This window comes from Diorhabda carinulata, chromosome X, assembly GCF_026250575.1.
Source record: "Diorhabda carinulata isolate Delta chromosome X, icDioCari1.1, whole genome shotgun sequence".
Lineage (NCBI taxonomy): Eukaryota > Metazoa > Arthropoda > Insecta > Coleoptera > Chrysomelidae > Diorhabda > Diorhabda carinulata.
The window spans coordinates 52,615,150-52,641,522 of NC_079472.1; the positions used below are offsets into that span (position 1 = coordinate 52,615,150).

At 32.4% G+C, this 26,373-nt stretch overlaps 1 protein-coding gene across 5 annotated transcripts in view; it reads right to left on the bottom strand.

Moving 5' to 3' along the window:
* LOC130901506 (solute carrier family 41 member 1-like) overlaps positions 1-26,373 on the bottom strand; it is a 90,314-nt gene that overhangs the window by 14,443 nt on the left and 49,498 nt on the right. For all 5 annotated transcript variants that reach the window (XM_057812950.1, XM_057812948.1, XM_057812949.1 and 2 more), the window contains exons 2-5: positions 17,552-17,641; positions 15,469-15,647; positions 4,612-4,791; positions 3,466-3,610 (exon numbers count right to left, since the gene is read on the bottom strand). In XM_057812950.1, the coding sequence (XP_057668933.1) occupies positions 3,466-3,610; positions 4,612-4,791; positions 15,469-15,647; positions 17,552-17,624 (577 nt within the window). In that variant the 5' untranslated portion in view covers positions 17,625-17,641. The remainder of the gene's footprint in view (positions 1-3,465; positions 3,611-4,611; positions 4,792-15,468; positions 15,648-17,551; positions 17,642-26,373) is intronic.

Sequence of the window (26,373 nt, forward strand, 5' to 3'; positions counted from 1 at the left end):
CATACAGCTACCATAAGAAGATCAAAATATAGAGAAAATTGAAATGAAGTACTTGAAACAACACAAAAATATAATAAAATTTGAGAGTGACAATAACTGCTGAAACGTTGTTTAATAATCATAATACTTGTAAACTTACATCACTCAATTCACAAATAATTAAGTGGCTGATACCAAGAAAATGCTCGTTCGAAGTCATTATTGAAATTTATCATCGAACGTTCTTCTCACTTTGGTCAGCAGGTTAAAAAGAGGAAAATAATGAGAATAAGTTCCTCAACACTGTCTTTGATTTCACAATACGATATTTTAGCATTTTATTCAAATGACCGACAACGGACAAGTAAACCTATTAGCAGAATTAGTGTCTACTGGGTCCTTTCATCAGCATATACTAGCTATTGCAATCATCATAATCATTTTCTGGCTACTATCTGCTTTGTCCAATTTTTTTCAATGTCAAAAATGATATGAACACGTTTTCCTTCTAGCAATTTCCTTATTTTCAGAAAGAACCAGAAGAAAGACAAATAGGAAGATTTGTGATGACCAAAAACTATTTGTCATGATATAGAAAAAAGCCTTGGGTCCATTTTTAGATATCTTTCTCCGCACATCGTTTCGCAAATGTTATATGTTAAGGTCTAAGGATATCAAGATGAATCATTGTTCTTGACTTTTAAATAATTCATAGCACTTCTAAATTGGAATTTTTGGAACCATACTGAACACACTGATCACATTACCACTACATCAACAATTACACTGTTTGGTTATCTCACTAAAGCTGATGCAGTAGTGGATAATAAGCCAGAACAGGCTGAAAGTTTTGAAAATATGAGGGTATGAAACATAACAGTTACTATAATTACAGCGCTCGTTAATCGAGGAATATTAGTACCTGTACCAAAGACATTTGTTATGAGATATGATCTAAGACTATTCCAACAAGAAAATCATTAATCACGTAACAAAATCAAATTTAGGTCATCAAGGATCGTCGATGTACGTAAGCGTCGAACAGATCGTTCAAAAAACTAATGGATTCATAAAACAGAACTAATGTTATTTGAATGATTGTGAGAATAACAAATAAGGTATCATAGAATAAATATGACTATTTCTATATTAATGAATTATGGAATCGAAAAGTTATAAATCAAATATAGAAACAAAGTCTATGTCTATAATAGTTCGGGAGCGGTCAATGCTGCCGTGTGCGCCGTTTGCGAAAAACTGGTACGTTTTGTTTAAATCGCAATTGCTTAAACAAATTATGAAAAAATGGTTTTTTAGATTCGGACAATTTTTTTATGCCCATTTTTAGAAGATAAGGTCTGCTGTAATTTAGAAATTTTTGAAAATCGAAAAATTTCTAAATACATACAGACAGACAATACAGACGATATTTACTAACTTTAAAGGTCAATAACTTCTGACCAACAGAACATTTTTTGATGTTTGACAATTAAGGGCTTTCTCAACGATGCAGCACTTAGCATTTCATGACGCCAATTCACTATCTGCCTTGAAAAAACTTAAAAAAAAGATGAAAAAGAAACTTTGGCATTAACATTATTGATATCATTTCATTACATAATCTCTCTAATTGCACGACCAAATAAATTACAACCCGAATTATTGTAACTGAACGCATTTAAACGAAATATAATAGATATCTTCATAGAATGAAGTACTAGTATCATATATATTTTTCAATAACTCCTAGTTGGTACAGTACAAGTTAATTTAATTGTTATTACTTCATCAATTTATTAAAACAATTAGAATGGAAACGGACAATTCCATTTTAGGTATCTCAGAGGAAAGTATAAATCGTAGTTTAGAAATGGCTGAGCAGTACATCACTGAAGTTTATAAAAAAAACCGTATGTGACACTTTGACAGCTTCGTTATTGGGTTTATCACCACAAAAATGTAGATTTCACGGAATTACCTTCTATATCTATCAAAATACATATACTTAGAGCTTTCTATGTAATATATCAACAAGTTAATTGCTTAAATAACAACATACTTAAGCTGGATCCACTTTTAAATGGATATGAAGTTCAGCATGATTTATTGATTCTAAAGAGATTGCCTCCTAATTTGTACCAAGTTGACGATGTAAAATTTGCGAAAAATTTTGGTGTTGCGTCAGAGCTGGCATTAAATGTTGTTCATTTTATTCTTGTCATACGATAAAATGAAAAAAATGAAGTGTAAAAATAAATTATACAATACTGAAGCATTGGACAACAGATGTGCATAGTCATGTAATGCTGGCTGTGCTATAAAATAATAGTGTACATTAGATATTTCTCAATAAGATAAATTATTCAAAAAAGATTTCGAAAAATATATTCTCTTCCACGATTTGAGAATATTTCAATGGATCTCTTCTTTTTCTAAAGCAGATAGTGAATTAACGACATAAAATGCTCACCAGAACAGAGCCGCCTACGCTCGGCGCGCGGTGATCGAGGCTTTTCGTCACGCGCTGTAACGTTGAGAAAGCGCTTAATTGACAATCGTGATAAGTGCCAAACGCTGGACCTGCACTAATATCGAAGTATTTCAATTCTGATAAATCGTTGACCAAAAGTTATAAACATCGAAATTTGATTTTTCGAAAAAATTTGTAAATATGCATTATACGGAAAAATTACAAGATACTTTATATAATAATTGTCCGCAACGATTTGTTTATAATTACTTTAAACGATTGCGATTTAAACAAAACGAACCAGTTCAATCCTTTGCCCTATGATTGCTCACGGCAGGATTAACCTCTCCCGGACTATAATATGGACAATAGGAGTAGAGCGAATAGAGAACGAATACAGAAACAAACGAGGACAAAATTTATCATATGTTACTAAATTATTGCCATTATTTCCATTACAGTTTCCTCAATATTTATTAATATCCTTATTTCCATCTACTTTATTGTTGCTTAAATCAAAATTTTCAAAGGATATTTATTGCAACTATCAATATTTTTATTGACAAACTGATAATACAAATAAACCTTTGTTGTGATCGGTTAACTGAAAAAGAAATACAACCGACACATGAATAGAGCAACAAATATGAAGATGGAACAATGAATAGATAAAGAACCTATTGAGAGAATAGTTGTGATTTAAAATCGATATAATGCATGAAAATCCTAGGTAAATAATCAAATAACGGTAGAATATGGATTGATTGAATAGATAACAACAAAAACTGTAAAGCTCATTGTATATCATGATTGAGATTTGAGACGAAATGAGACAATATAAGATCAAAAATCATTCTCAGGAAGACTAAAGATAATACCCATTAAAACAACTATAAAACAAGCTCAATTTAGATGACTATACAGTCCATAACAAAGTACGAAACTTAACTAGTATGAAATGCCTTCTATCTATAATGTTTCAGATGTATTACATATGCAAAATAGTACTGTCTTACCTAAAACAAAACACGACATTGTTGCTGTTAACGTACTAGCTGTCGCTAATAATAACGTATGATTCCAATTAAAACTTCCATTAACAGCAGCTGATACTCCAGTTGCAAATAAAGAAACTATGCAGGAGCATACTATAGCTTGAATCTAAAAAAATAGTATTTGGTAGGATATATGTGACAATTTGTGATTCTTATCATTAAATCTAACGGGAGTGATGGAACACCGTATAAGATCGAGGTCATCATAATAGGTATTTGAAAAATGATACCATAGTTGTGGAATCTCGTTCCTTCGAGTCATTTCTTAGATTTAGAAACAAGAAATAGTTATTTGGAGTTAAGTTTGGGTGATCTAAATCGCACATATTTGCGTACTTGCGAAGTTCTTGTTAAAAATAACTTTTTTCTTGACCAAATGCGGTCTTTCTCACTCAATAATAAACTGGAATGATGTTCTCAATTGATTATTTCATTTGCTTGGAGTTATTTCGAAAAATGAATTGGTTGCCATGAATTCACTGGCTGACAAACCCACTTTATCTTCCTTTAACATCGATTTATCCCGAGAAATCCACTGTTTTGCCTGCTGTTTGGTTTTTAGTGTATTATGGAGAATCGCGTGTTTCGTCTACAATTACGAAATTATGAAAAAATGTCTCACATCCAAATAACAATTCAAAATGAAAAGCACAAAACCGTATGAAGCGCCTATGGCTTCCATAATATCTCGTACTTTTAATTTGCTATCATTCACACTATATCGTGAATTTCTCTACTTGTTTCGGAAATAGAAATCTCAACTGGTTGTCGTAGTTGATGGTACAGAGTCCTCGTAATATCTATCAAGCTTAGATTCAGTTTGAGTGAAGTCTCTTCCTCAAACAAAATTTCTCAATGGGCACATAATATTAACTTTTTTCCATTTTCTGCTTCTTATGATTATCAATCACGAACTAAATGATGCAGTTTGTTCACATTTTAGTACGAGTTAAATGACAGCTGCATACTGACAGCTGTCCTTTCAATTAAAAGGTGAGAAACCCCAAAAATCTTCTTCCAACAGATGTCTCATATGAATTATAAAGAACCAATTAGACCAAACCTAGCATCATAAAAACAAACAATGTAGCAAGAAATTATATTTACCTGTACTAAAACAATATTTCCGATCACCATTCTCAATATTTCTTTTCTATCTTCCATATTTCCTAAGTTAGCATGAGTTGAGAGTCTTGATGAAAGACACATATCTAAATTACCCTTTAATCCTAATAAAGCTGGTACTAACACGTATAGAGCCCTTATATCAGCAAATACTTTGTATGTCTGGAAAAAATCACAATGTTATTTGTTTGTTGCTAGACATTAGATCTGATAGTTTAATCGAACTATTAATCATAATCATCACATATTATCTGTTCGACATGAATTCATACATGTTCATACTTATTAACAGCCCTATTAAACTGTGAAAATCTGCGGGGATTCTGAGTCTGAATATAAACATTGACTGAATGCATCACGACGACATTACGAATCACATAGTGCGTTGATTGAAGATAAAGTTTTGTACTTTCCAAAAAGTTGAAAAGCAGGAAGCAATATTTGTTCTGACCAACAAAATTGTCATGATAGAGCTCTCACTCATTAACGCTTTACTGAATTAGACATTTAATGAATGAAAAAAATGAACTCACATTTAGTTCCGATTCTATAAATGGAAAATTCCAATTGAACGTCTCAATAAATTCTATTTAACTGATCTGGCGTGATTTTAACTTCATTATCTAAGTATTTGCGAGTATCAGAAATGAAATCGATCAATTTCAAGACAAGAATGTGAAGGTGTACTTCAAGAAATTCTCTGGATCATTTGAAACGAATCGATTACCTTTGCTTTGAACTACGAATAGTTATTGTGACATTATGGTGGAAAATAAATCCGATATTTTTTTGATATTTGAAACATAATCCGCCCACTGCAAAATATTGGTCGAATAGGAAAAATAAACTTCCGAGCATTTCTTTTACGGACACGAATGTATTTTATTATATTAGTTACATTACATACAAACGAAAGCCTTAGGGTAAGATGGGGAATGGCTCTCAGTGGGTAATGCAGGTCTTGTTAAAATCTTAACTTCCAAAAACATTCTGCTATTGTTAGTATGGGGTCGAGAAAACTTATTTACCAAGCCGCGCCATTTTGTATCGCGCGTTGAGTTTGACAGTTGTGTAAGGGTACTGACTTGTTTTGTTATTATAAAATCAAGAATTCAGTTAGGAGTCAGCTTAAAGTGATTTTTACCATTGAATATATTCAATTCAAAAGTTCATTACTATATATTTACTATAGTATGTACTTGCTAGATTTTAAAAAAAATTATACACGTTTTTCGTGGCAAACAAAAGAAACTGTTTTCATATTTTGGGGTTAAGGCAATCATCTATGCAGGTAATACCGGTCAGTATTACTCCGTATGGAATTGTAAGACATCTTGTTTGTTTGTAAAATAATGTCTGATTATCCACTTATTTGATACTTATATAGACGACGTAACACTGGAAAAAAACCACAATGAAAGGAAAATCGATAAAAGAGGAGCTAGAAAAAGCTCTGGAAGTTGTTAGTGCTGGAAATTTTCTAAGATCAACAGTCAAGAAGTTCGCCATACCCTTCAGTATGCTAAAGTTCGGATAAAGAAGCATATGTTTGGTTAATTATAAAAGAGTTTATTTTGGTTAAAATATATAAAAAAAAAATAAAATATACTTAGAAACTAAACTCCTATGCGTCTCAGTGTGATTTTCAAAGTAGAAATATAAATAATTCTTATAAATTTGGTTTATTTTAACAAAAGAGTTAATTTTGGAGAAACTGATATAAATAAAACATCGTTTTACTTTGTTTTAGTACATGTTGAAAGAAAACCTGTACGGTAATACCACAACAGTAAACCACCATTACCCTCAACATAGGGTAATAACAGCCAATGAAATGTTTTACAAAATGATTGGAAAATATGAAACCCCTGATAGATATGATATATCTTCAGTCTACTATATACGCAATGTAAATAAATGGTTAAGTAAGTCCTTAAAATAAGTTGAAAAATGGATCAATGCTTCAAGTGACCGCCATTCCCTCATCTTACCCTAATATTCGAAGTTAAGCATGCTCTTTGAGACGTTGGTAGAATCATTCTTTGAGTTTAGATGCATTGTTGCACTGCATTTTCAACATTTTGATTCAAATTCTTCCCACGCAAGAATTTTGCCATGGACTCGAATAATTAGTAATCTGACAGTACAAGGTCTAAATCCGGATTAAATAATGGATGTGGTAGGATTCCATTTTATTTCATACAATATTTCCACAATAAAACCTAATACATTAGCAACAGCTGCCCACTATATACCTCGACATTGACAGTTCGACCTGGAACGATTTCGAAGAACATTAAACCTTCATAATTTCACAAGACGCTCATCATTTCCGTTCGAATTGACGTCTCTTTGTGACGAGATCAGGAAATTCTCCTTTGTCTAACCACTGATTTTCATTGTTTGGGTTGTTAAGATACATCAAGTAAGTAACAGTGCATCTAATAAAAGGACAAAAAAGGCAGGACAACGAGCTACTTACATACCTCTACTTAACGTTTTGCTTGAATCTCCATTAATTTGTATGGAACTATTGTAGATCTTACCTAACGATTTTGAATAGCAATTCATGGTATCTTTAGAAGATCCAATAGAGTTCTTTAATCAGCGAGTGCTGGTACACTATATTCAAGCTTTAAATCTCTAGTATAAAAACGATCAAACCAACAACGACACGTCGTTCGATTAGTAACTGTCTCTTCTCCTTAAATTTCACATATTTTTCTTGTTGCCACAGCTGCTTCAAAATTGTGCTTCCAATAATGTCTTCACAGTACCTGAATTCCATATTCAACGCACTCCGCGCTATTGATTATAAAAAAGTACTTATTTCGCTGTCAATAAACAAATAAAGAATGATTGAAAAAGAGTAAAACAATTGTGCTCTTCATAGAAAAAGGGTCCAATCTTTACAAATTACGATATGCTAGAATTGAGGCTTAAAAATTTTCACATAAGAAAACCGATATTACCTAAAAGATATCCTCTGTATCAAAATCAACGTAGAATAGAGAAAACTACAAATATCAACGAATTAAAGGAAACAAATGATTCAATTTGCTGGTAGAACTACATCTCAACAGTCTTCATTACGAAGAGATTTTATTTGGTATTGTTTTTACATTTACAATAGATGATAAATTTTGAAAACACAGAAGTAACTTTCAAAATAAATATTTGTAATTAGCCTACAATAGTGACTTTCGTCTATTTTAAGACCTTCGTTCATTCATTTTGATAAAACAGCATAGGAAATTAGAACAAGACAAGTCTATGTCAACAAGCACAACAAACTAGTTTCTTTTTTTGAATCAAATCATTCACTAGTGGTTGATAATAATTCTAAATGTGTCAAATAAAAAACTATTATTATTACATACTATCTCCACTGCAATGAGCAGTAATAACTTATAAATCGTGGAATGCTGGAATTTCATATGAACTTCCATTTTATGGTTATAAATCAAACTCCAGACATCCCCATTGATACCGCTAAAAAGGTACTCTGGGTCGTATGTCACGAACGGCTTTTCGCAATTATGAATATCTTGTTAACGCTCATAGTTAAAAAAAAATAGCGATTATCAAATTTGTACCTTACAAAATTCCCAACAAAAGATATCTCCTGATCTTTTCGCAAAACTAACAGTTTTCGAAGAAATTTGATTTCAAAAGCTGTGTCGTTTATTTTTCTCATGAAACGTGCAACTTTTCTGCAACTTTTTTTTTACGTTCAGTTTATCTACAAAAAAATGTGCTTGATAGAATAGCATGATTAGATGAAAGGAGTCTTAGTTGCCTCCAATATGTTATCATGCAATGTTGTTCATCCCCAGTCTAGAGAGTTGAGATCTTTGCCAAATCATAGTTGCAATTGGTAGTAGACAGAAAAGTAAATAATTCTACAGATTTTTCAAGCTGCGTTAATTTGGCAAACGTTAACTATATACTATAGACACTTCTTTTATAGGTGCTTTATACATTGTCAAGAAAAACGTATACCATAAAAATAAATTATGCCTGTTGTACTGAAAATATTGTAATGCAATAAATATTACCAATAAATATTTGTCTTCACCTATGTTAATACTCATTACAGATTATGTCATTGCTATTTTTTGCTTAATATAGAAATGAATCTATGCTTGTTACTTGCATATGTATGTAAATTTTCTCGAAAAATGTTAAATTCATGAAAAAAAGTGATAGAATATTTTGTTGGCCATTCATTAAGTATGTATCTTGAACATTAACATAGAGTTTCATTGCAAAAGAATCTCACGAAATGGTTGAATCTAATTATGGTGATAAGGCTGGATACAAGTGGTACGAGTGGAAATGATTTAGTTTAGGACGACTTTTATTATCACCACACACCCTATAGAAGTTACCTTTGACTGGCGAGTTTTTGGACGCTAATAGCTTTCATGTATGTTAACATTCGCCTTTCCTAACAGATAAAAGACATTTCGGAACAAGCTTTCTCGCATTCGTAGATTCCATGTTGGAATAACTGCATGACTAACGAGGATCTAACGTTTTATCATTGGTGTTTGATTAAATTTCAAATACAAAGAAAAAATGATATATTACAAATAAATAACATTAACAAAACAATAAAAAACTATTCTTTTTATTATAGTATACAGTACACGTTTTGATTATCACAATAAGTGATCGAAGTGACCTCCAAAGACATCTATATATGCATGAATACGATAATTGAAAGAGTTACAGTACGAAGCATTTCTATAGAAATATTCCGAAATTCACTCGGTATTCTACATCACAATGTCATTCCTTGTTTTTCGAGATATTTTGTACACTCCCTTCTCAATTTGATCCCAGAAAAATAAATTCAGTTTATTGAAATCTGGTGACCTTAGTTGCCATTGTACTTTACAATTCTTCTAATGAATCTTTCAGAAAATAATTCATTCAATTCACTATTAATTAATTGATTAGCGTGAGCAGGCGCACCATCATGCAAAAACCACATCTTTTGACGTGTACGATGTGGAAATTTTTCTAATCAAAGAGGTAATTGGTTTACTCGAAAATCTGAATATATCCTAGCATACCTTCTCAAACATTCAACGCCCTAGTTTTCCTGTGTGTCAGTCACTATGTAATATGGATTACTTAATGAATAATAGTAAAAATTTTGCCTGTGAACACAACCATTTTCATTGCACGTGGCTTCATCTCCAAATAGAACATAGTCGTACAAATATATCTTGTTGATTAACTTTTTGCAAAACTCACAAAATGCTAGTCTTTTTTCAAAATCAACTTCAGTTGATTCTTGTTGCAAGGAAATGTGGTAACGGTGCATTTTGCTTTTTTGAAGGATTCTTTGTACACTGTAGTAGTTCAGTTCTTATTCACTGGAACTTTTCCTTACACTTTTCAATATCAGCTAAACATTGATTTCCTTTTTTTTGTATCACAGAAATTTGTAATTATTCATGCTTTTCATAATTAACTGAACCCGTACAATTAAACTGCTCCATTAATATCTCAAAGCTTGATTTTGTAGGTTTTATGAACACGTTCATGGTATAGTTATTGCCCTAATTCAAACACCAAAAAATGTACCTCACCACTAAGTCAAAAAACAATGATGTACCTATTGTCAAGTCATGTCATTGTCAAATATGAGTTTTTGACAATTGAATCATAGTCAAGTCACAATTGATTGTTAACTGATTAGATATAGATACATAATAATTGTTTGATAATAATTCATTTGTAAAAAAACGGGTACATAATGTATCATTATTTTCATTCAAACTGTATCAAATTCAATGAATATTAACGGGGTTACAACTTTCTAAACACATCACAACCTCATATTATGGTAATGGGGAAGTCAAGCAATAAAAATAAACAATATGTTACCTTGATATGACCCAGCATACTAGAATACCCTGTAAGATTGTGAATAATTTTAAAATTGTGAAAACTAATGATGGCTATAATCACTCAAATTTTTAAATTGATATCTCAAAGGACAAAGGAGGCATTGAACTTTATCACACCAATTAATGTATGTTTATTTCTTACATTTATGGTAAGTGCGATCATTCTTTTATTAAGATTTTTTTTCGATTTTTGATTATATAACACATAAACATAATAAATAACCAGAAAATCTGTTTGGTAAGCACGAATAATCATACTCGTAATTAGTTCTTATTAAATAACCCGCATATTGGCATGCGGGTGTTTTGTATGGTTGATAAATATTAATTTCATTTTTATTAATACAATTATTATTGTGGTTTACTGTTTCACGTTAAGGTAGAAATTTACGTAATTTTCACGCCACATAAAAATTGAAAACATAAAAAGCTAAATGTTATTAAGTAATGCTCAAAATTTTTTTTGCAATACTGAAGGCTATAAAGATATTGCGACATATTTTCAAAGCATACTATCAATTTTGTGATTTATAATACAACAATAGTGTAAGTGATAATAGGAATATAAAAAGTTCAGAATATAATAACAATATTATCAAATTCGATAGATACACATATTCTGCCTACATGCACGTTTTGTAAACCAATTACGGTTTATCAGTCTGCATTAGTGAGATTATATTTGCAATTTTTATAAGGAAATTTGGATCGCAAACAAGATTTTAAGTTTTATTTCAGGTTAAATAATGGCGAAAAGCTCAAATAACATATCACACAATAAGTAGTTTGACTAACTAAGAAAAACACATATTTTTGATAAAAAATGAAATCTACTTCAAAAGTAATACAATCAGTCCAACGCTTGTGGAAGGATTTGTTTTTAACCTCAAAATAGACTTCAGTTTCAGCAATTGCTTCTTCATTCAAGCTGAATTTCTTAAAAGCGAGCATTTTTTGAGAACAGCGAATAGCCAGTAGTCAATGGGGGCTAGATTTGGACTACACGGTGGATGAGGAAGCAATTCCAAGTGTAATTCGTTCAATTTCGACTTGGGAATGGGTGCATTGTAATAGTGAAACAGTAGTTTTTTCTTCGATATACGAGCTCGCTTCTCTTTGCATTTTTTTGCATTCAATCGATCAAAAAACTCCATGTAGTATTCGCTATTAATTGTCTCTCACTGTTGGAGATAGTCTTATTCTCCTTCTATCTTTTCTATATGCAATTTTGCCTGTTCCTTTCCTCAGTTCTGCTTTTAAGTTATAATATCGCTCCATCTTTTCCGGGGTCGACCGACACTTCTCTTTCCGGGCGGCGATTTATCTCTTGCGATCTTTACTACCCTATCATCTGTCATTCTACTTATATGGTTGTTCCATCGTTTTTTTCTATTCAATAACCACTCGTTAATCTTCTCCACATTTTTCCGTGATTCTCCTCAGTATTCTCATGCGTTGTTCGGTTCCTTGCATTGGTCATGATTGTTAAATCCGTCCTAGGCACAACCTTGGTTTTATGGGAATGTATCTAAGGTCCTCAGATAGGGTGCTTACCTGATATGAAGACTCCCTCCTCCTTTTTACGGGCCTGGGACCGGCCATAGAGTCATTGAGCTATTATATCCACCCAACAACCCTACAGGTGGAGTTTGTTGGAGATAGTCGATGAACCATAACCATCAAAGCATTCTGTTGTGCCTTTTGACGCTTCGTACGTGGTTCAACGGCTGCAGTCTATTCAGATGATGATTGTTTTCATTCTGGAGTGAAATGATGGATCCTTTGTCACATATCGATGCAAAAATCTGATATATTGCGAGTAAACATGACCAAACACTTCTCTGATTAATCAACATGTTGTTGCTTTTGATCGACTGTGAATTAACGCGAAAAAAGCTTCCTCGTTATCAAAGGTTCATGCATAATTGTAAACACACTGCCTTTCAATATTTTCACAGTCTCTGCTATCTCACGAAATTTCAATTTACGATAAGAACCAATTTGTGGGCTCCTTGTCGATGAAGCAAAATCCGAGTAATTTTTGAAGCCATTGCTGAGCTTGTACAGTATTTTCTTTCTCATCGAAAGCAATGATAAATTGACACACGAAATTGTTTTGAATCCATTGTTTTGAAAATAACTAAAGTAGCTTCACTTAAATGGCTGTCACTTTTATTGACTAATCGATCGCTGGTACTTCATATACGTCATATGGATTTGACAATGGCAACGCCATCTGTGTGTCAGTCATACGACTGAAAGTGATATTAAATACATTGAATTTTTTCGTATCTGATAATGTAGTCACTTTGGAGACAATTCACAAGTGGTATAAACGAGTTAAAATAGAAATGAGTTAGTTAACAATCAAGAACAGTCGGAATGTCTTGATATTTGACGAACATTTGGCTGTCAAAAAGATGTTTTCGAGTTTGATACCGCATGCTTTGACATTTGCTCAAAAAAAGCTCGTTTCGATTGGTGCAAAAAAGGCTGAGAAATTCAAAAGATATATTGTCATGACCCAACATTCCTATCATAATCGTGTTAACCCGATCATAGTTTCCGAAAAATCTTCATGATTGAACAAATAAATGCTTATGTAAAATTGTTTTCTATACGAGAAATATTATTTTATGTTCTTCGTGCAAAAATTTCCTGGCCACAAATTCGATAACCTTCATTTTTTCAACCAATGTGACAAGATATTTGCATAAAACCGTTTCTGTGACCTTTCACATAGAGTAACCTTCCAGCAAGACACGTATTGACGAGGACTTTTGTGTTTTTGTTTAAAACAAAAGAAATTTCATGCAAAAATTTAGCTTGTCCTTAATTTTTCCGAAGTACAATTTCTCTATACTCTGTATTATAAAGCGCTATTTTAAGAAACTATTTAATCATCTCATTCCTGACGTGATTTTAAAATAATTACGTATAATTATTTTTTCACAACAATACATGTCGCATACATGTTTATGCGATAATTCGTGTTATAATAGCTGTATTATATCAACAGATACTCTAAAAAAACAATGTCTTAAGAAAATTAATCAGATTCGTGTATTTCAATAATCATCTCAATTAAAATAATTGATGATAATAGTTGTACGCAGATTTTATTTCTATATTTGTCTATACTTGGTAGGAATGTAATCGCGATAAAATCTTATATAAATATTGTGTTATTGTTTTTGTTATATTGTAATAAGTAATAGAAATTATATATTTTTGCGTTCTAACTACTAATAACTCACTCCGATACTCGCAATACCTTATCAGCTAACACCCAGAATTCCCACATTAACAGATACTTTAATAAATGGAAACGAAATAAACATAAATTTACATTCAACTCAACAATTGTATAAGTAGGTGCCGAAAAATTTAGTCCATAATCATCATTATTCATCATTTGGCGCTTTATGTGCCCTTTATTGGAATGGATTACTCTCTTTGTTCTTTTGGTTACTGTTTTTTGTTGTTGTCTTGAATTTGTTTGTCAACTTTTTCCTTTCTTTTATTGATCTGTCCCTGTTTCTTGACCATAGAAGTATCCGTTATGTATGTAAGTACCGCCACTTCTAGGTCAGGTCAGGTACTTCTGGGACCATCCTCGTATTGTGGGTATGTGTCTAGGTATGTATTCATAGGTATGTTGAAAAATGTCAGATTCAATAAGGCTAGACTGTAAATGTAGATGATCATCTCAACCAATAAATTGTTGGCTCCGTAATAGGTATGATTTTTTTATATATTGGCAGTTCTGGAAACTTCCTGAAATTGCCTTGTAAACGAAGACTAGGTAGAGGTTTGCCTTTTAAGTATACATTTTTCTATAGTTATAATATGAAAATAGTATAATAATCATACTCATATGTTACAATCACTTCTCTCTCTTTCATGTTACTGAAAAACCGAGTAGAAAGAATTTCATTCGTTGGAGCTAGCGTAAATTAAGAAGAGATTTTTCTGTTGAAGTTAAAAGTCAATTCTATGACTTAAACCTTACTTAAATTTTGTCCATATCAACATAAAAATAGATAAAAAATACTTCTAGTAATAGATTTAGGTAGTGATAAGAAGCCACACGGCATCTGTAACAAATATCAGAGCATCATCAAGAAGATGACCAGAACATTTTTGAACAAAATTTCGGGAATGCCTTGTTTAAATAGCTGAAAAATTTACTAAGAGGTCATCAAAATGTGCATAAAACGTCGGGGTTTTCAAGTCAACTAATTGAAATAGTTTACCAAAAAAGACGATTCTTCGACTCCTCTTAATGACTATTCTAGAAGTTGAAAAAATTGGTAACAATGTTCAAATAAATACAAACACATATGTAGAAGCTGTAGGAATGTGATGCTTGGAAAGTACCTAATTGGTTTGTGTAACATTAACAATTAATTATTTCATTTTTTTATGTTATCACAGTTTTTATTTTTATTATTATTAGTTTTAGGAATTATCCAACTATAATAAATATTCCATTCTCGTTTTCAATGTGTCATTTCATTACCTTTCAATTTGATGCACCTATAAAAGCAAGTTTATTGTAACTACATAATTTGTTTTGATATTTCTTCTTATTTATTATAGATTCATATATATTTGTGCATTGAGATCCAAAACATTGGATGAACTCAAGGAAGTAATTGGTTGAGTAAATTATGTCTCGGTAGAGGTTCTCCTTGCTATAAAACAAATGCAACTAATTGTATAATTGTAAAAGTTTGATTTTAAATTATCACCCGAAATAAAAAAAAATACAAAATTGTTAAAAATCTCCTTAATAACGGAATATACCATGATAACCATACTATAGTGAATTATTGAGATAATAAGGAATTTCATTAATATTGTAAGAAATAGGAAGTGAATATACTTAATAAATAGACATTGTTATACTTACTGTAACAGTTGCTAAGACGGTACCGGCACCAATAGTACCAATTCCAGCTATGAAGAAAGGTATACTGACTTGTGCCAAAATACTGTACCATTTCTCAGATTTGAATACTGTTTCTTGCTCTTCGACCTCTTTTAATGATTGCTTGCGACAATCTTTCTCCACATCTGTTTTATCGAAACCTAAGACAAAAGTTATTCCCCCATTATGACAATCTGCATGGACATATATTGAAATATACATTATATAATCAATATTATCAACATTATTGAGAGAAATACTGAAAAAGTCCAATAATAATGATGATAGTTGAATACAAAAGGATTGTTGTTGTCGTTTTTAAAGAACGTTTCCATCATACAAATCTTGAGAACATGGTACACGCGATAAGAAAAATAAAAATTTATCATTGTAGCAGAAAACCAAGTTGACAAGGTTATTTGAAATCTGAGCCCTGAACTTCAGCTTTTGCACAGTTAAATTACCACTAACTAAGAACTTAAAAAGACAAACTGAACATTCATATTCACTGCCACTGCATCAAAAGTATCGAGTACGTTGGTTAATGTTGTTTTGTTGTCTGAAGATGATAGATACTAAAATCTAAAACGTATTGGATTCGATTTAGCAGGCTAGTGATTTAAAATGTGTCCACAGAGATGTGGAAATTTGTCTCACTCATACCACAATGCGAACCGTCATGATCGGTTGATTAATTGAAATTTCTGGAACTGTTGGGGATATTTATAATAAAGACACTATTTGTACCACACCAATACTCACCATTACAGAGTCTGACGTGCGATTCAATAACAAAATAATCAGTTTCCGCACTTGGCCAATATTACAAAGTTGGATCTATGACTAAAAACATTGAAAAGACTTTTTTTGGAATGGCTTAGATATGTTCTATCGTGACCTTCGAAATGTTTGAAATAGTGTTGCAGCATCTCCAAAAACTCTTTCCAAGCGACTCGTAGCTCGGTGTTGTAATAAAAAGAAAATAAAGGTGCTGATCAAAACCACATGGATTCGTAGGAGATTTTATGTTCTTCACTAAGTTATTGAATAGTCAACCGCCTGTTTGAGCACGTCTTGTACAATTTTATCTGTCTTGGGGCTCGAAGGACGTCACGACGGTTCTTTTTATTAACTGCCTTTGAATTATCTAGTCTTCAACCAAACTACTTTATTGCAGAGTCAGAATGCTTATTTGTAGACAATTTTTCTCACATCATAAATGGAATCATAACAACAAGAAAACTGTATTAACTCTCAACCAGAAAAATTAATAATGCTTTTGGTGGCCCCGTAGCTGAATACACTTTTGAACACAAAAAGTGTTATTCTATATCTGCTTACGGCATATTGTTCCAAGCAACTTTCATTTCGGGAATCAACTTCTGTGGAGAGTGATGTCAATTGAACAGTCTTCTTCCTATCGTATCTCACACATTTTTGTTGGGATTTAAATTTGGTGATCACGGTGAAACATTAAGGATGGCTTCTTTGAGAATGTGGACGTCCATCGTCATGCTGAAGGCAGTTTGTAGGACAGCCTCCAAAATAATTACTCCACTTATCCTTCAAAAGAAAACACAAGACCACATCGGTCTCTATGGTACACCAGCATTTGTTTGGCAGAAGTGTAAGAAAAAATCAGGGAAACCAATAATTGAAGATGATTTATTCTCCACCACGGCAATGCGAGCTCTCACACATCAGTTCAAACAAAAAAGTTTTTGTACAATCACAACAACGAACTGACATACGCGGACAATCCTTGTTTGGCACCCAATGATTGGTTCTTATTTCCCCAGATCAAAAATAAATTGCGAGATCAACGTTTTTCTACACCTGAAGAAGCGGTTGATACGTTCAATCACATGATATTAGGCTACTCATTTGGAATGGAAAAAATGCTTCGACAATTGGTTGAAACGCATACAAAAGTGTATCGATCTTAATTGACAAAATTTCTAAAACAATAACATCATATCTAATTATAAATATTTGTTATTATTTGTCTATCTCAAAAGTAGCAATTCACGTATTCCGTTTTCTGAGAATATATCAACAATCTTACCGTAGTTGTAATAGCCTGAGGATAACTTGGGATAGTTATTGTTGTTAATTAAATCTGATTCTTTGGCAGTCATCGTTGGACGATAAATATCTATAACAAAAATAAACAAGTTAATTAAAAAAAATCATGCGGTTTGATATATAAAGGATAATTTATTCTTAATATAACATAATGAAGCTAGTTAAAATCGACTGATATCAATTCTTACATTTATATGGTTTACATAACGATTTAAATTGATTTTTTGTTTTGGTTTTCACTAAACAGAATTTACTAAAAAAATTGTCGGGTATTATTTTAAAAGTCGGCTGCGCTCTAGTTAAGTCATAAACGTTGATTTTAATTGATTGAATTGATCCAAAACGGAACAAAATATTAATTTTAATTTTTTCAGTGCGTATAAAAGCTTATAAGGTTTTTATTGCATATAGTTACAACCGCAACCTGAATTGGAGTTTAACCTGCTATGAATTAAATGCAAACGATAAGGATTATTTGATACGATGTGGTTTTGTCAATCAACAACAGCTAATATAAATATCATTTACAAAAATGTGAACCAATAAATTATCCAATTGAATCTCATCTCTAGTATCATTTTTTCTGCAAATTATATCATTTTATCAAGTAGAAATAATTCGCGAACAGTTTTCTTTTAATGCCCCATCCAGACTTTCTACGAGGCTATACGAGATATCTCGAGTGCGAGATTGTCGACGGTATGCTCCTGTCGTCTTGACTTCCCACACCGCGCTTCCATGTTGCAACGTTCCTTGTTGTTTTTTTTTGGGCGCAAGTAAAAGATCATATGAGGACTTCAATCATGTCCAATCTAGAGTAGACGTTTGTAGCAACTGAATGATTCGAAAGTGTGGATGGCTAGCACTCCTGTCACCTTGACTTACCAAGACGCTTGTCCAGAGCCTCTCGGAGGCACCTCCTGACAGTCTGAATCAGGAATAACGATTAACGTTATTCTAGTTCTGCGGTTAATAAAAAAGGACTTTCTTGACATTCAATTGATTAAAATTTGAGTAGTCCTCAAAGAGCTGTCTATCTATTCCAATGATTAGGCTCAGACGTCAATTTCACCATTCTATCGGTGGTATTTTTGTCGTAAGATATACAGATAAACCCTGAAGCGTTAGTTGTTCTTACATTTACCCATAAATTCTCGAAGTGATGAAGACGAAGCTAAAATAATCTTCAACAAAGCAGCGCCTGACTTAGATTGAGCGGCTGCAAATAGCGCCTTTATCCAGAATCGGCGGCTGATTGTGAACTCACCAACCCTCTTGGCAAGTGTGATTTTATAATGTTAAATATACACTTTAAAAGACCATGTCGAACCATAGAACAAGAAACAGTGAGAAATATGATCTTACAAATAAAGAAGAGCGGAATTTTTTTTCTGGAATCGGCTGTAGCTTGTGCCCTTACAATCGGTAGACTAATTGCGATTATTTTAAAAGAATGAAGAAACGAGATACGGATATTACAAGATAAATTTAGGTACTAGCACTAGGAAAACAATTTCTTAAGCATTGCTGATATACAAAACAGACTTATAGGGATACCAGAGAAGGAATGTTACAATGATTGTCATAAACTAAATGTCAAGTTTCTGGTATCTGCGAAAGTCTGGGGCTGTATGTACTTACAAGAACATCTCCTTTTAATTGATATGAATATTTCCGTTTAAAATGCCTCCGACAATCGTGAGTCCCACCGGTTGTGACGTACGGGGGCTGTTATACAATTTCTAAAGGCGTAAAACCGATCGATATTCATCGTGACATCTGTGAAGAAGAAAAAACAATCCATGGAATGGCGACATTCATCATCACCCAAAAAAGTGAAGTTTAAGCAAACAATTTCTGCCCGGAAAATCATGTGCACAGTTTTTTGGGACAGAAAAGGAGTACTGCTAGTGGAGTTTCGGCCTCGTAATAAGATAATCAATGCATCGTCTTATTGTGAGGCATTAAACAATCTGCGTCGTGCAATCCAGAACAAAAGGCGTGTCAAGTTGAGTAAGAGTATCATTTCGCTGCATGACAATGCCCGTCCACATGTAGCTAATCATACCAAAGATCTCATCAAATCTTTTCAATGGGAAACTCTAGATCATCCTCGCTACAGCACTGATCTGGCACCCAGCGACTACCATTTGTTCCTGCACGTGAAGAAACACAAGTGCCTCAATATTCACAGAGATTATGTCGAAAAGTAGATTAAGGTACAGGCTTTCATATAAAAATAAAATTATTGTGATATCTTTGTACTCCTTTTTTTAATTCCAAAACGGTACTTACGTAAAAAATATGCCTCGATTATTTCTTGTTTTTATTACAAGGCTTGGAAATTGAATTATGAGATGCACGATTCATGTGGCAACATGGAAGCACGTAACTTGGAAAGAAGAAAGCTGGATATTTGATAGACGATTGGTACGAGTTTGAAATCTACTCTGTAACATGCCATTCGCCTTGTAAAGTTACTTCGTGATACTGAAGTTACTTCGGATTTATTTATTGGACTTTTTGGAGAAATTAATTTTTATCGACGTCTCACTCCATTCGAGAAATTCAATGAAATTCTTCACCCAACTATCCACACTCCAATTCAAATCAAAGTAAATTTTAGTAAGTTTGTGGTGATTTTATTCTTTATATTCGCTGTTCTACAGCTGCCAGGTTGGGAGTTTCAACCACCAAGGATCCAACCACCAGACTACAAATTCAAACCACTTCAACATCTGGGAATCCAGTTGAGGGCTTCAACCATCCCGGATTTCCATAGATGATTCCAACCTTATCTTTAATATATAAACAGATTTGAGTTGTTTGAATTGTTATAATTGTTATGATTTGTTCGTTGTGCTCTTTTGGAAACGCAGTTAATACGAATTTACTATTGTTTCAATAAATTTATTTATTGCTAAATCTTTTTTTTTATTCTCCTTAGCAATAAATATAATAATCGTATCCGGGGATAGCCTCAGATTGTTTAATTTTTATTTTTAATTTAATTCATAAGATGTTTCCAGCTTCTCCGCCTTTTTTATTAATTTTTAACGTCCTTTTTGTAAAAGCTAGTGGTGTCGAATTTAATATTAATTATTCACCCCATCTGAGTACCAACCCTTCAACTGAAGTCGAATACCCTTTCCTGTGTAAACCCTGAATTTAAGAGAACGATAGATTTGCCTATTTTTCTAATTAGACTGTTTTAATAGTGTCTCCTTATTCAGTTTTCACTGAAATCTGTCGAGAATAACTATGAAAGCCATCATAAATTGCAATTTGTGTATGATAACAAGTAACCTTAAGAGAGTCATGAATCATAAATCACTAGAAGACCATCCAGACGTAGCGATACAATTGTACACGCTGATTATATCGATCGTTGCCTAACCATTCGTGCACAGTGACGAGTTAACGTAAGAACAAAATCGGGTCAGTCTTGGTCTTGGTCTTGCAGTTTAATAAGGCCTCTTGGTCTTGATGTTTATCTGGCAGGATTAAGTATTGGTCTTGATTTTGGTGCTTTGCCAAGTCTTGCCTTTTTTGGTAGATAATTGAAGAAGGCAATTATTCAAACAAGAAAGAAATGTTTTCAAAGTGATTAGAAATGAATTAAGGGAATGGAGTATTATTGGTATATATTTTAAGTAAGGTTTCTGATAATATGAAGTGATCAAGTTCAAAGAAGATGCAACAAAACTGTCTTATATAGGTTGATTCTAAAAGGTTTTTTCAAGTACGTAGAAATATTACTGGCCAATTTTTTATGGATACTAGAAACGATTTTAACAGTGAAATATTGACCAAAATTTATAATCTGAACCCTTTTTGCATTATTAAAATATTATTAAAATAGAATTAAACCCACAACAACTTTTTTCCAGTTTACTTGTTCTCAAATATCTACATTCCTATTCTTTTCGAACGTCTTCTGAGTGAATTAGAAAACAGTTCTCAAGAGTTCTCTGTCTTGGTCTTGTGTGAGTCGTGTAATTCCTGATCGTTGTTTTTCAGACGTAGATTGCAAGTTCAGTCACGCTAATCCCTATTAGTGCTCCATTTGACGACTTGGATATCAACAAAGCAATCGTCTACAAGACGTTACACAAGGATTTAAATAAATACTTGGACTTGAAAAAAATCAATATTACACCTCGATAATTAGCTACAAATGACTATTAAATTATAAAACATGAATAGACAAGTAAAATGTACCTGCCTTTAAGGCAGTTTAGTTTAAACATGGCACCAGACTTGAACTGAGCCCATTTTGTACCCCACCCATTTCTGCAGACTGATTACATTTCCGTAATTCTGATTTTACTTTTGCCCATCTTAACTCCATAGAGTTAAACATACAATAGTAAGGAGATAGTCTGAGAAGAGTATGACCCTGTTCTTTGCGCAGCTTGTCAATTCAATAAATTACCTCTAACTTCAGACCTTTAACAACAGTAAGCAATTATTTGTTTGTTGGGCCTTTTTTACGATTGTTGACAGTAATAGGGATATTTTTTTCAGACGTAAATGCTAAAATTTGAGCTTTCTTACTACTACTATTTGGTATCTTAAGGAGTTTCTGCGGAATGGTAGAATATTAGGTAAAAACTGTTCATTAAACCACTTTCTGAAAAATTTTGCTGTCATAATTTCATAATCAGCTGCACAGTTTTTAATTTTTTGAGCAGATATTATAATAAAGTATTAGGCATGAATCCGCCTTTGCTTCCAGCGTCTACTATTATAATGCGTTTCCCTTTAGAACATGTCCCATTCAAATAGCAATTTTTACTATTGTCAACCCAACCAAAATTTACTACATCGTGACTGTCAAACCATGTTTCACGTAGATAATGTCGCCATCGAACGGTCTTTCACGATTCGGTTATTGCCATTCGTTTGTTCAGTTTTTTGTGTTTAAGACCACATGCTGAAAAATCTGCTACCTTTTGCTGTATTACTTCAAAAGTCGCAGCCATGTTCTCCTTACAGAAACTATATATTGTCCTACGTATAAAATCTTGAGTAGCTTTGTCAACTGATTCGTGACGCTTCTCTACTTAATTCAGCAATTCTTATTATGATTGCATTACCAGATTGTTGGATATTTTCCTTTTTTAAACATTCGAATATATTTGAAATAACTTGTTGTGTTTGTATATCTAAATCTTCATTATTAAATTCATACCTGTCTTTATTCTCACTACACTGTGCAATTTCATTGTCTTCATTCGCCCGTGGTCTGAAGAACGTCAATATTTCTATTTATTCAAAGAAATTTATTAATTAAATTAATCTTGTCTAGCGACGCTAATGTCTAACGGAAATATTTCGAAGAAATTGTGTACATATGCCTTCCGACAGCTTCGGCTAATAGAAATGCATTTATGTGAACGATTCGATGTTTTGATTTGTAAACAGTGGAGATGAGAGTCCACGTGGACTGACGTTTTGTTAGATATTTACTGACTTTTATACGGGGAGTGAGCATTATTTTTCATTTCTCAATTTCGCATGTGTGCCCTGCATATTTATGAAATATTGATTGATACTCGCATACTATCTTCTGCGAAACTATACTACTCGTATAATAAGCTATTAAAACCGTGAAAATACTACAAACTCGCAGTAGTAGTGATTTTGACTTCCTAATCTTTCCCTACTAATTTTTTGAGTTTGTTAAGTATGACGTCAAGGTGAAGATAAATTTTATGGAGGATATATACTTCAGAATATACCTTCTATTAAATTTATAGCGCAATTTATAATAATATCTTACACACGAAAGATAAGTATTAGAAATCTTTGAAAATAATATTGTGAATTGTTAGTTACATATTCTATTAATTATTGAGTGATCAAACAATACAAAATGATTTTTTTCATTTTTTTTTCCACATACAATAATTTTATGTTGTTAAGTTGCGAACAAGTGATAAACAAGTATTTATTATTAATAGTAATTTATACAAATTGAACTTGATTGTTTTCGTGAATGTCAATAAATACATGTTCAGACAATGCGGTCCGTATGTATGGTATAAATTCAATTCTAGCGTTATTATGTACTATGTGAAAAAAATCAGGAACAAGTCGAATTTTATTCTCGAATTGACAATTTACAGTATGAAAATATTATCCCCTCTCAGCATCCTCTTTGAATTGTAAGCACGCCTCCGAAAATTTTAAATAAGAAAGGAGGTCGAGTGGCATCTTGTTGGAAAGGGATTTTAGTCCTCTGTTCAGCAACATAAAGTTTTACGAATCTAGTGCAATCATAACTGAGAAAATTAATTTCTGAGATGTAAAACATTGATAATGTCTCTCACAAAACTTTGAGTAGAATGAAGATAGTAATGTCTCATAATATTTAGAATGTAAAGAAATCGAGACAAGTCAAATCGTGGGATCAAGCCGGTCATTCGATCGTTCCACGTCTTCCAATCTACCTATTTGGAAGAACCTCGTTTAAATCATTACTAACTGTACGTGCAAAATGCAGTGCACTTCCGTCTAGTTGGTACATTAACATCAGGAAAAAGTCTTTGTAATGTAGGCATTAAGAAGTTAATCAAAAATTGTTGATGATACTACCCCAAACACTCAATCATTCAATTTTTTAGTATATTGAGTGTGAACCTTACACATTCAGTTAGATGGAGAGTTGGTTACAAAAAACAGGGTCGTTAAGGTGCGCGCCATTTCAGCTTCTAAACTAGCAGCCCCAACTTAGTACATCTTCTTCATTATACTTCTTAAGGTCAGAATAGGTCGGATATGAAAATTCCAGCCGGTTTTTCCGACTTCAAAACGTGAGCGCGTGAAACCTTTTATAACGTGGGCTTTAAACCTGTTTTTCTACCATGTTTTTTTGTGGCAAACTCTGGGACTAAGTGAGGATTTTTCTACTCCAATATCTACAGTTCTGTTTGTTAACCGTTCCGTTTAAATGAAACGTCGCTTCATAAGGAAAAACTATTTTTGTTTATAAACCGCAAATCTGCGTTCATTCTGTCCATTACCAATTCACAGAATTTTTGCCTTCTATAAGGATCATCTTCATTTAACTCCTGAACGAACTGAACTTTATGAGGGTGGTATTTTTCTTCATGCAAAACTCTCAAAATAGATGAATCACTCACATCTTTGTCGGCGGCAAGTTCTCTAGTTGTCTTATGCGGATTTTCCTCAAGTTCTTTTAATCAGTAAATTAAACATTTCTACTTAGTTTTCCAATATTTTTTATATGTCCAATTTCACGAAACTTCTTTTCTGTAGACTACGAAATGTGTTGTTCAAACCTTGTTTTGTTACTACAACTAATCATAATTAGAATTTCTATTCTTTGAGTTTTGGACTAATGAGCCATAATTAAATTATTTCCATTCTACGTAAAGTTTTGTGATAGATATTATCAAAATTTAATATCTTAAAAATTAATTTTCTCAGTTATGATTGCAACAAATGCTGAAAAACTTTATATTGCTGAATAGGGGACTAAAATTCCTTTCCAACAACGACCCCTTTCTTATTTAAAATTTTCTAGGGGGTGTTTACAATTCAAAAGGGATGCTGGAGGAGAATAATATTTTCATATTGCAAATAAATTGTCAATTTAAAAATAAAAATCGACCTGTTTCTGGTTTTTTTACATAGTACATAATAACGCTAAATTCCATATGTATAGACCGGACCGCATTATTCAATGCATTATTAATTCAATGACAGGTGGTTTTGGATTGATATAAAATTTCATATATGTTAAAATTCATTAGCCATTCATATTAAAAGAAATTTAATCAAGATTAATTTAACGTGATATATTTGAAATATAGTTATAGCTAAATAACAAAAAATCACACTATAACCTCATGATGTATCGCAGTACTTAAATGTACAAAAAAAATCATCTGATACTAGTTCTGAGTTCATGGTATACATTTACGCCTTCTTAGAGGTGGTACAATATGTTCAAGCTGTATTTTCTAGATCATTTTTGGTTGATATATTTTTGTTTTTTCTTTAAATATTCAATTTTTTCACTCCTCTTTACTTAGTCTGAACTTATGCGATAGTTATTTCAGCAAGAATCTTCTTCAAAGATCATTCATCCAATTTCAAATATGAAGAATTCATAACCTCTACCATGAAAAGAAAACTATCATACGCCAACGCCTTGTGTATCTAGTTGATTTGAAGGAAGCGTATATTTCATCAGCTGTATCTACTTCTTTCATTTTATTGTAGAATGTAATTGAAGATTTTCACAATTTCACAAAGTATTTTCTCTTCTTGGCGGTATACTATGGTAGAGCTCACACGATTGACGAAAAGCTTTTAATAAAAAGTAACGTTTCCTCTTAGCAAATAATTACGTGGAAATTTGAATTTCAAAGACAATATAAACTAATATATTCCATATGAGAAATATAGGTATATAAAAGTTTATTTTGACGGAACCTACAGATCTAGCATTGCTTTTCCGATGGTAGTTTTCTACAACTAAACCAATATATTAATTTGTATAAATCTATATCACTACATGGCTGCTAGGAAAACAGGTTGTACGCAATGGGTATTGATAACAAAAATGATAACACATTTATAAACGAAAATATGAACTTGAAAGTTCGCAATCAAAAAAATGAGAAAAGTTCAAATTATACAGGAAAAGAAAATGAAAGCACAAAGATATTATTGAAAGGACCAAAAAATATAATGAGATATTAAAATATTAAATTTGGGTAATTATACACTTTCACGGTCACCTGGTTTTTTGGCTCTAGAAAATCGAAA